Below are 12,492 nucleotides of genomic sequence, written 5' to 3'. Positions count from 1 at the left end.
TTCCGTATGCATTTCCAGTATAATAAAATCGTCCTCTATCACAAACCATAGTAAATAGATTGAAACAAAAGAAATCTCCAAGTTAACTTTCAAAAGTCCAATAATTTTAAACAAAAATTTAACAAAAACAAAAAAATTAAGCTTTCACAAGCATACGACACCGGCATCTTTAGGATCCTTTGCTGTGAACATCTGCTTCTTGAAATGTATAAATGTAACCAATACACACTAAGTCACTGGATGAGTTCAACAAATGTAACCATGTAATGAAACCGGTGTGACTTTTGGCATTTTTATTTTTTTGGGAGTGCACGTCACAACACTCCGTCACCAAGCAATCAAATCTGCATTGAAACCAAAAAAAAAACAATCATATCAGGCACAGCATATGGCAATTGCGATGGCAACTAATCAAAGCAGGACAACAACATGGAAACCATGTGAGATGAGAATTGCATTTACCAATAATGGCGTCATCATTACACCAAGCAATTTAATTGTCATAACCCAGTTTACATACGACACAATTTATGAAGACATGCAAGAATCTAGACAAATAAAGAAACCATTGAACCATTTTGCAATTGAAATTAAAGACATAATTATAAACTGTGTTGCAACATAACTCTGTAAATACTACAAAGTATTATGGCAGGAGTAAGAACTGAAAGTACTGTCCTGTCAAGTCATTTGTGAAAACAAATAATAAACTAAATGAATCACCCAATAGTGCAGGTATTTTTACGTGGAATTTTTTTTTTTTTAATCATGCTGAACAAACAAAGCTCAAAAGTAAATCAGCTTTGCAGGTCAGCATTTGATTCCATCATATAGGTATCCCAAAATGCTCCACTCACTTGTCGTCACTGATTGTGTTATGTATATTTCCAAGTCAACCACAAGCCACGTCAAAGACCCCAGAACCCGAACCGGCTTCCTATACACATGATACTCGACAAGGTGGTTAAAAGAGTCCCGCAGCCTTTTTCAGGTTCCGCTGCCTCCAGACGGGCAGGGCTTCGAATGCATGTCGTGGCATCTCCATTATCTCATAGAACTCATCTTCTGACAGGTATTTCTGGGGAATGGAATGGCAAAATTGTCAATTGTACATTTTGTGAGTCTATAGTGTATTATGAAGGTGGGTCAAGATTGACAACCACTTTTTATAGCGGAACATTTCAAAATCAAATTTAAATCCTGAAATTTTTCTCGTACAAAGTGTCGGATTATGGAGGAGTTGATGTGGCAGAAGGTAGAAGAAAACATACCGACTCACAGTGGGGCGGTGGGAGAACACACAGACACAACAAGGGGATGAATGAAAATGAGGAATAGAGAGATGTAATTAAACAGCAACTTGCAAGCATGGAGAAGGGTTAACGAGGATAGAAAATATCAAGGGAAGGGGTGGAGGATGACCTGAGCCGGTGGTGTATTGCCATCTTTAAGCCCTGCAGGGAAGAGATGGGTTCAACAGACTGAAGAAGGAGGTTCCATAAACAAGAGGAGACAGGAGCAAAGGAGTGAAGGTGAGCAGTGAGCCTGGATTTTAGAAGATTCACAATGAGGGGATTTCCAGAGGTAGACATATTGTAACTTCTATGCTGTCCTAGCCTGTGTTTGAATCCTGACCCAGCTATAAACTGTCATCCTGGTGTTTCACAGGCAGAATTATTTATTTATTCATATGCAGTCTGCAGCTGCTTAGCTGAATCAATTCCTGGAGGTATGGCTGTGCCACTGATGCAATTCCCGCTGTTACCAGTAAGATGGGACTCATTTTGCTGACCTCGGAAGGATTACAGGCTGAGTCAACCACCTGGTGTTATTTCAACGATTCCACAGGGGCTTGAACTCAAAACCCTAAGATCTTAAGACAACCACCCTTACCATAAAGCCAACACAAGGCTTACAGACAGGGTAATTCATCAATATGTGTGCCGCCCCTCGGATGGACATTAAACTGGCTGGACATCTCTCGTCTGCTAGCATGAGTTCGAGGATGTTAAAGATACCACAGTATCCTTTGTGTGGAGTAGGTGAGCTATTTCTGACACCCTGAACAATTTCCTCCCCCTAACCTACAGAGGGAATTGCATCAGTGACACAACCTTGCCCTCAGCCAATGATGCTACACTGTATCATCGTGCTGCATATGAAAGAAGAAGAAGAAGAAGAAGAGATTTCTGGATGATCATATGACCTGGAGGAACAGGGGAGGGATATTGGGGTGACAGAACAGACGGTCAGAACAAGAATAGAGGAGAGGCAGTAGAAAACAGAGGCTTCCAACCTGTTTGCGATAAGAAAGCAGCAGGGCCTGTCCTTCTGCTTCTTTGCAGGATATAGCAATGACGTTGAGAGCTTTTAATTGAATAAAATACAGGACTTACAGGTAAAAGTGGGTGAACCAGCCCATGGGTGACAGCATTTTTCCATTGAGATACAAACAAAGGCCTTAACAGCTGCAAGAAGTTCAGATTTATCAATCACTGATTTGGCTTAATGGAGAATGTCCACCTTTGGTACATGGTCTGTCCAGGAGGGGTCATCGATTTAATGGTGAGGCACAGAAGTTTGAGCAACTAAACTTCGACTCGTGATTGATTTTGATTATAGACCAGTGATTGATTGTGGATAGAGACGAGTGATTGATTGAAGATATAGACCAGTGATTGATGGTGGATAGAGAGTCGTGATTGATTGAAGATATAGACCAGTGATTGATGGTGGATACAGACTGGCAGGGAATTCTAATAATCTTAAAGGCCTTGGTTTCCTCAGTGTCAAACTGAGCAATATTTGAAGCAGGCCAGCCCAGCAGGGAGTGCAGTACTCCTTCAAGCTGCAGATGAAGACCTTGTTGAGGAATAGGAGTTCAGGTGTGCCAAGGAAGGACTTTGTAGGATGGAGGATTCCCAGTCAGCGGCTGGCATTGGAGGCTAACTTTGAAATGTGGTTTACTAAAGAAAGATCATGGCTGATAGTGAGACCAAACAGTTGAATAACTGATCTTCTTCAAGAGGATTGTTAAGACAGTAAATGGTGGGTTTGCCAGACAGTCCTTTCAGAGAGGGGTAGTGAAAGTGTGACTTTTGTCAGGATTGAAGGACATATTCCAAGTGTGTTGACCATCTTGGGAGTTTTTAAGCTTTGAAGAGAGGGCAGAGTCTGTGTAAAGGATAAGGGATGTCAGGGCAGAGGGTGGAGTCATCAGAAAATAGATAAAGAGGATTTTCCAGAGAGTCAGAGAGATCATTGATGAAGATCAGGAATAGGACTGGGGCCAGAACACTGCCTTGGTGCACTCCAGCCTTGACAAGGAGAGGAAGGTAAAGGATTCCGTTGAGTGCCACACATTGGCTACGAGAGTAGAGGAAGTTAGTAAGCCAAGAGTGAAGTTGGCCTTGGATGCCATAAGCAGAGAGTTTGGATTGCAAGGCAGGATGCCAGACTGTATCAAAAGCATGAGATATGTCCAGAGAGACAGCTCTGAACTAATGTCTGACATTAACGGCCTCCATCCATTGTTGGGTGAGTAGAAGTAGCACGTCCAAGGTGGAGTGAGTTCGTCTGAATCCAAATTGGTGATCTGAGATGAGGTGTTGGAGAAAAGGAATTATTTCATATCAACGACGATGATGGATTGCATGACCTTGCTGATGATTGGAAGTAAGCTGATAGGTCTGTCATTAAGGTGGTCAGTTTTTGCACCTTTTCATGTAGTGCAGTGATGTTGATGGATTTCCAAGCAGATGGAAGACAATCTAGTATTCTAGTGCATATGACACAAGGTGAAAATGGCAAAGAGAGGATGTGTAAGAACAGCACAGAAGGATTTTTACGACATGTGAGCTGATGCTGTCTGGTCCAGTAGCAGAGTCAGAGTCGAGGGCTGGAAGAACCCTCTCCACATTCTCATGTGCAAAAAACACAAAGTCCAGGAGCAGATGGGTACAACAGAGAATGATGGTGAGGGGTTGTGAACACGAGACTTGGAAGCAAACACAGAATTGAGACATTCAGCGTTCTCACAAATGGAATCGGCTGTGGTGCCATTTGAGGGGAGAGAAAAGATGGAAGGGGAGCATAGACCAGAGATCGACTTAACAATATGCCACCGGGTTTTAGAGGAGGGAGACAAGTTTGAAAGTTCATTCTTGAGGTTCGACATATGTTGTTTTCCAGTTCTCCTGAAAGTGGACACACACTTGTTGCAAACTTTTTGGAAAGCACCGAGAATGCCTTCGGTTGGATTTACCTTTCAGAAAAAGAAGGCAAGTTTCACAATGGAGGGGAGACATTCTTTGTCCCCACCATAAAAAAAAATCCAGGGCTTAGTCATCAATGGAAAACTTATGGCAATAGTGTTTTTTTTTATGTCTTGTGGAGTTTCTTGAATGTGTGAATACCATCAATACACTGCACTAAATGACTTGCTATGCGGTGAGGTGAGGTGAGGTGAGCCAAGCAAAAAGCAGACGACAGCCAGGTGTGCTGTCTCATTGCACGACTTTCCTGCATGGTAATGCTCACCTTCACAGAGTCAATGTGACCAATGCTACTCTCACAGAGATAGGTTTGGAAATTCCAAATCATGCTCCATACATTCCAGACTTATCATCTTGTGATTTTCATCACTTTGGACGGATTAAGCTGTCAAAGTATGTATCCTGAAATGGCTGTGGACCTGAACCAAAGATTTTGATGCAATTGGCAACAAGCACCACCACATCAACTGTATGTGCATATACATAACAATACCATTCCTTTCGTGCCATAAAGGAACATAAGGCTGCCAAGGCAGTTTCATTGGTAAGGAGTACAATCCTGGACGGGTCACCACTCGAACACAGGTTACCCCAAATGGTTATTACCCAGTACACCGGTGCTCACTTCATCGACCGAAGAAGGATGACAGGCTGAGTCAACCCCACCTGGTGTTAATTCGATAGTCAACAAGACCATAAGGTCCCAAGTCAGCCACCTTAACCGCTAAGCCAACACCAGGCATGCATATACATAGCAGAAGAATAATTAATGTTCAACATTCCCTGTACTTTTTGATATTCGACAATAAAATGTCGACATCAACCTTGAACCACTTCTTTTTCAAGTTACACAAATACACCTCGCATCCATCACTCTTAATATAGTTTATTCGAAAACTTTTGTTCTCAAAAGCCTGAACTTTTAGCAGATTTTCAAAAGTTTGATTCAACTCATCATTGAGAAGAAGAAAGTGAAGGTCACAAAAACATAAAAGTCTCCAACACCAATATCACTCTAAATTAAACAATTAGCAATGGCTGCTGAAAGTATGTGAATACATAATAAATGTCCAAAAAAATAAATAACTAATGGATGCTTAGACATGTCGGGTTAATATTGCAAAAAGAACAGACAGTGCAGACATTTTTGTCTTGCACTCATTGTGGCACACACAAGAATACTGAATATGGAGATTCAAAACGATTTATGCTCAGACCTGGTTGCTGATTGACTCTTCAGACTGCTGCTGACATCAATATACATCATGGCGACAAGGCAAGGAAGGACCTAATACGTCCCACAAGGCAGCAGCAGGGTTTAAACAAGTGAAGTGTTTGCACAAACTCCTTTTTCATACAAAGAACAGGAGCTTGTGTTTGTATATATATATATATATATATATATATATATATATATATATATATATATATGTATATATATATATATATATATATATATATATATATATATATATTCAACATTTGGTAAATGTGTCTCGCGACATGCACGAGCCACAATCCGAAACCACTCGGCGTGATAGTCATATTCACATTCAGGATGGTTCAGCAAATGCTGGCCAATCACAGGATGGCTTTATCGAACAACACTTTCATTGGGTTGTTGCATGCATGAGCTGGTTGTGTGTGGCTTGTGTCTTGATTGTTGAGAATCACCAATGGAATGTACTGCTTGATGCGATCTTCCAGTCTTTGGGACAAAGGACCGACATACAAAGGATGTCAGGTCATGCCAGATTAGATCTGTGACTTGCTACAGGTACCATGTAAACCTGTACTAACCTGTTCCATGGTCGGGTTGTCGGCGACGAAACCGTCTCCCCCACCAGGTTTTTTGGTGAGGAGGGAGTTTGGATATGGACACCCAGCAGGATTAAAAACAAAACCTGTCAAAGGGCGGAGGAGCTCCTTGTGAGCCAACGGCCATCCATATCTAGTGCCCAACTGTGTCTGCGGACGTCCTCCTGCAGTTGGGTTACTTTTTTATTAGGAGGTGGTGGCAGGATTTGCACTCTGGCAACTGTAAAACCCGACATTCCGCATAACACAAAAACGCAAAGAAATCTGAAAACCCACTCCGTGGGAGTACCTCCTGTGCAGCTTCCCTTCGCAGGGCAGCTCACCGGATGACGGGATTGGGGCAAAGCCTTCGGGACCCCCAATCTTTGATGAAAGGAGGGAAACCACGGGGTAACATTCCCGGGTCGGATTGCAGGAGAGTGTGTCGGAGTGGTGCTGAGGTGTCGTTCACCAGACGGTGGTCTCCTTGGGTTAACCTGAGGCGGTCCCTTCGGGTGGGTGCCTGGAATTTCTTATCCCTAAGAGAGGATGATCACCTGTCTCTGTTATCATCTGAGCTCAATCATTTGGACATCAGTATTGTAGCACTCGAAGTTCGGAAACCGGATTGCGGCGAGATAATGGTGGGTGGTTACACCTACTATTGGTCTGGTCGCTCTGATCGTTACCATTCCCAAGGAGTTGCTGTAGCTATGTCCAATAAGTTGACTCCAATGATAATTGAGGTAACACCGGTCAACGAGCGTATTATGAGATGAAGGATTCCTTACTCCTTGGGTGTCATTTCCCTGGTCTCTGTTTATGCTCCGACTGAGGCGAGTGATCTCACCGTGAAGGATGCATTCTATGCCATGCTCGAGTCTGTGGTTGATCATTGCCCCAGGTGAGATACACTTCTAGTCTTGGGGGATTTCACTGCATCGACTGGAACTGATAGAGATGGTTATGAGACATGTTGGTCCCCATGGGTCTGGAAATGTAAATCAGAATAGCACTAAGTTCCTTGACTTTGCAAGAAGTCATGGATTTAGGATGGTCGGTTCAGAGTTTCAGCGCCCACAAGCTCATCGCTGGACTTGGTATTCCAACGCTGGCGGTGTGGCAAAGGAGATTGACCATGTCCTCGTTGATGGTCGCTGGAGGATGATCCAGAACAGCAGCGTCTACTGGAGTGCTCAGTTCCTCAATACTGACCACTGGCTTGTTGTAGCAACTCTGAAGTTGCACCTTAAATCCAGGAGAATGGTACCATCCCAGCCTAGGCTGGATGTTGGCAAGCTCAAAGATGAGATGGTAGCTGAGGAGTTTGCGAAATAACCCTAACTCCCAAACTCTCTTCAATCCCACTCCTTCCTCCAGGTCTTCAATACAGCTGTTTCCCACCATCTCTTATCTTCCCCCATCCAAAATCTTGATCTTTTATACCCCTGATAATCCACCCCAAACCAACCTCCTTCAAGTTCCCTGTTTCTCCTTCCTGAAAGTCCCTGTAGTACCATCTTGATAACCCCGTGTACCCCACCCCATCCCTCTCCCTTCCACAGATCTCCTATTGTCTTTGTTCCCCACTATTTTGTGATTCCTCTCCCACCCCTTTTGTCTCCTGCCTTGTTATATGTTTCTGTGCATTAGCTCTTTACACGTGCCTCGACTTGGTATACAAATAAATAAATTAATTGTTCCATCTCAAAAATGAACTTGAGCATGGGATGGTGTGCACCGAGATGTGAAAGGGCGTCCGTGTACATGGAAGCAGAATCAAAAATTGCAAAAGTATTGCCAAAATATCGAAAATATACACGAGGTCTGAAGTTGATGTTCAAATCTTGAAAAACACACCTCTCATTAAAAGCAAGATGTGAGCAACAGAGAAGGCTTGCACAGCTGCGAGACATTCGCATTGCATGTGAAAGTCAGACACCTCATTTGGCGTTCCACAATATGTGGGTGCAAGGTGGATTGCATGAGCAGTCGTGTCTTCAAATGGTCAGACTCTTCCTTTGAAGCTGGTGTTGTTGTTCGACTTTCGGCTGCTCCCGTTCGGGGTTGCCACAGCGGATCATCCGTTATGATCCGCATACTGATTTGGCACATGTTTTACGCCGGATGCCATTCCTGACGCAACCCTGGTCGCCTCTTACGACACAGGGATAAGGATTGGGTTTCGCTATAATTCCGGGCTGCCCTACACCCTCTCATAGCGTGGCCCAGCACAGAGCTCTCGTCCTCAAGCGATCCTCCAACCCAAGCCTCCGAGTAGCCGGATTACAGGCGCATGCCACTACGCCCGGTCCTTTGAAGCTGGTGTATGAGGGACCAAATGGGAATCAAAAGAGTTCAAACTCAGCAAACACCTACTCTCTTTTAATGTGACTTTGGGGATACCAAAACCATAACCATGAGTGAGTACAAACTCCTTGGTATCCACGTGCTTGGTTGCTTCGATGTTCATATTGACGGACCATTTCTGTTTCAACAGATCAATGTTTAACGCATGCCTCTTACGCGTTTTTCCTTCAATGTGATCATCGATTGAGGCAATGGAACAGCACGACCTGATCAGATCAAAAAAAAAAATAAAGGAAACGTCCATGCCGTGGACCAAGCATGGCAAAGTGCCTGGCGTATCCTGTAAGTAATTTGCTCCATCTCATCACGTATGACGTGTCCGACCTTCACATGCAACGCGAATGTCCGACAACTGTGCAAGGCCTCAGAGTTAACTGAGACCGGATCAAACAGCATAGTTGCAACAATCAAGTCACAGGCCACACACAACCAGCTCATGTATGCGGAAACACAACAAAAGTGCTTGCTCAATAAAACAATCCCATGATTGGCATTTGGTATTTGCTGTACAATTCTGAATGTGCAGACCACTATCACACTGTGATGTCAGAATGTGGCTCATGCATGTTTCCTTCCTTTGGATATCCGTGTTGAACGATGATGACCCTGGAGACACATGCGTTGGCACTTGCTTGTGTGGTGATGGCAAGTGAGAATAGCATTGGATGCAAAGCCTCTGCTGCAATGGAGGCAAAATAAGTCGGTCGGTCAGTTGTCATTACCAAAATTTGTGCCGCTCAATATGACAGCGCTGTTATTCATCCTCTCTTTGTCACTCAACCCTCTATCTGGATCATAAATAACAGTTCTCCACTGTTTTATGTCTCCTTCAAATTATTTCTAGTTCTCTATGTTAATGCTTGCTTTCTTCAGGTGCCTTTTCACGACATCTCTGTCGCGTTGCTTTTGGCCTCCTGGTTCACGGTTTCCCTCCTTGAGTTCACCGTAAAATGAAATCTTCGGGAGCTGATGCTCTGGCATACAAATGACATCGCCTGTCCATCTAAGTTGAGCAGATGTAATAAACGCAAAACGAGGCATCGCAACTCTCCTTCGGGCTGTGGTAGTGGGGACTTAGCCTTACCCTTTGATTCTCAGAAGTTACTGTAGGTGTCTCAGTTGCAAGCTCATGAGTTTACTAATGCGGCCAACCTGTAGAAAGTCATAGATTATACTGAGTACAGATGTGCAGTCAACACCACAGCATGATACACCTTGATCTTTGTTGTAGTTCTAATGCCATGCTGGGACTAGAGACATTTGGACAGTTTTTCTGAAAGATTTTGATTCTGCCTGCTGGCGGTGTGCAGCTTCTGCATCAGGTGAGTTATCATGCGGTACCATACTCCCAAGATGTGTAGTTATTAACACATCTGAGGGCTTCTCCATTAACACAGACTTCAGATTGGACATTGGTGTCAATGTTATGTTTATACATTAACTAAAAGAAGAGTTCAGTTTTTCTCGTGTTCATTTAGAATTCAAATAGTTTGTCCCGCAGCTGCAAAATGAGTGGTGATTTATTAGATATCCCTTCGTGAAAGCCAACTCGGTCTGAGTTGTCAGCAAACAGACGTTCTCTTTCACGTTTCCCTCACACGTTGGTGTTGGCATGCAGTCTGGCAAGGTTGAATAGTTTTTCAATTCATCTGGTACGGATATAGATTCCAGAGCTGAGATTCTGTGACATGCTGGTGAGGACGCCAATTCGAAATAAGCTAAACAGAGTGGGGTGACAGCACCCTGCTTCACTCCATGGCATATGTCAAACGAGTCAGTGAGACTCTGCCAGTCATCCCATCGTGGAACTCTTTTATGGTCTTTACAAAATGATCTGGACAGCCATAGATCTTCAGTATCGTCCAGAAAGTCTACGTGTCCACGGTGTCGAATGCTCTTGAAAAGTCGACAAATACGACATACAAGTCATGATGATGTTCTACGGGATCTCTTTCAGTTGTCTGAGAGTGAATATCATATCATTTGTCGATCTTCCAGTCGAGAAGCCACATTGAGTTTCAGGGAGCACACATTTTGAGATGACTCAATCTATTCAGGAGGATTTGGGCTGAAATATTTCCAGCAATTAACATGCCAGTAAGGATATGCCATGATGGTTTCTGTAGTCTGCTCAATCCCCCTTACGCTCGTAGATAGTGATGATGAGTGCATCCTTGTAGTCCTGTGGGAGCTTTTGCTTGTCCTGACATACATGAAGTGTAAAAAAAAATGGAAACACCTCGGTAAGGGCCCTGTCACACCTTGACGTTTTAGCCGGCATATGGCAATGTATCAAAATGTATGTAAAACACTGGCGTACGCTGAACTATTGATGTTTTTTTTTAAGTTTTGGGCGTATTCATAACGAGTTGGATGCATGCATAACGTATTAGTAATGTACACAGAACGTTTCAATAACTTATAGATAACTTATACCAACGAATGGTTAGCGTGTTGTCGGCGTTCACAACCTATGCCCAACAATAGTCTAACTTATGCATAGTGCGGCAGCGTATCGCCGACGATCATGTGGCGTAGCCTATTAATAGGCTGCCACTCAACGATTTAAATCATAACCGCATTAGACATCGAAGTGTTAACATCACCGTCATGCCAAAAAAAAAACCATGGAGTCTGGAACACTGACGGGTTCCTCCTGTGAACCCCTTTTTTATATACCAATTCCCCTAAACGCTACCAATACGCCATTATACGGTAGCTGTAAGTTAGAAACACGTTCAGTAAGTTCTGTGGTCGTCCGGAAGACGTCAAATACGTCTACATACATCAATGTGTGTTGGAGATACATTACACATAGGTTCAAAGCACGTTACTTATAGGTTAGAAATAAGTTTCGGGTAAGCTAGACATTACCACGACGTGTTTCGACTTATGAGTAACTTACAAGTAACGTGTGTTTACGTGTGTCAACGATCGCGTAACGTGCCTACAACTTATGGCCAGCATATGCAGAACGTGTGAGTCATACGCTGGCATACGTCGATAAATTTTGAGCATGTTAAAATTTGTCGACGAGCTTGGCGTACTACAACGTATGCCAGCGTGCTTCAGCGTGCTCTTAACGTATACAAAACTTACCCATAACGTATTCGACGTGTGCTCGCGTATTCGCCAAATTTTTCATACGTCGGCATACGCTGGCTAAAGCGTCAAGATTTAAATCATAACATTTCCTTGCGCATGTTGGGCCTTAAATGAGGGACACCAAGCAACGGCTTACACACAGGTGTGGCTCATGTGTTAATGAAGCAAATAACATCCCAGCATGCTTACAGTCATGTATAAAAATGCTGCAGGCATGGTTGCCTATAGTTATGGTTCGCATTGTTGCAAGAGTAGATCCCTCTATGCTGCTATTCACAGAGCACGTGTGGTTGGCCAATAGTTTGATGAGCATGACACTGATGTTATCCATAAGTCACGACATTCTCAGTTATCAAATCTGAACCCAATTGAGCATTTATGGGATATTTGGGAACGATGCCTGAGATAGCATTTTCCAGCACAATCAAACAAGTGTGAGTTCTTTGACTTTCTCTTGGAAGAGTGATGCCGCATCCCTCCTGCAGAATTCCAGACACTGGTGGACTCGATGCCACAGCGAAAACAGGCCATACTGGCCGCACTTGGAGGCCCAACATACAATTAATTGACTTTACGTGAGTGTTTCCATTTTTAGCTTATCTGGAATTTACATTCCAGATAAGGTACTGTCATCACGCACCGTCCATCTGTCCATCTCCTTTTTCACTTCTCCGATCAAACCGCTGGGCCGATCCAGCTGAAATTTGGCAGCAACGTTCCTCTCATTTGGCAGCAGCAATTTGGCAGCAACGGCAACAGGAATTGCAAAGTCGTTCTGGTCACATGACTTTAAGTAGGTCAAAATGGCTGACTTAGTAAATTTCTTCAAAAATCTTTTTCTCCAGCTCCACCAGTCAGAATGCTGCCAAAGTTGAGTTAGACCATTAGGCCAGGGTAGAGATGTTAAATTGTGGAAGTCATGCCGATCACATGACCGGAAGTGTGT

At 43.5% G+C, this 12,492-nt stretch overlaps 1 protein-coding gene across 1 annotated transcript in view; it reads right to left on the bottom strand.

Annotated features, from left to right (window-relative positions):
* Window positions 1-278: 278 nt before the first annotated feature.
* The window catches only part of LOC147030062 (villin-1-like), a 96,789-nt gene continuing 84,575 nt past the window's right edge, over window positions 279-12,492 (bottom strand). The window contains exon 20 of the mRNA XM_085873774.1: window positions 279-1,078. Coding sequence (XP_085729900.1) covers window positions 965-1,078 — 114 coding nt within the window. The 3' untranslated portion in view covers window positions 279-964. The remainder of the gene's footprint in view (window positions 1,079-12,492) is intronic.

The sequence above is a fragment of the Eptatretus burgeri genome, chromosome 3 (assembly GCF_056783735.1).
Source record: "Eptatretus burgeri isolate ZD-2024b chromosome 3, Ebu_testis_v1, whole genome shotgun sequence".
Taxonomy (NCBI): Eukaryota; Metazoa; Chordata; class Myxini; order Myxiniformes; family Myxinidae; genus Eptatretus; species Eptatretus burgeri.
The sequence above is the reverse complement of the archived record's forward strand: the minus strand, read 5'-3'. Positions and strand labels throughout refer to the sequence as shown.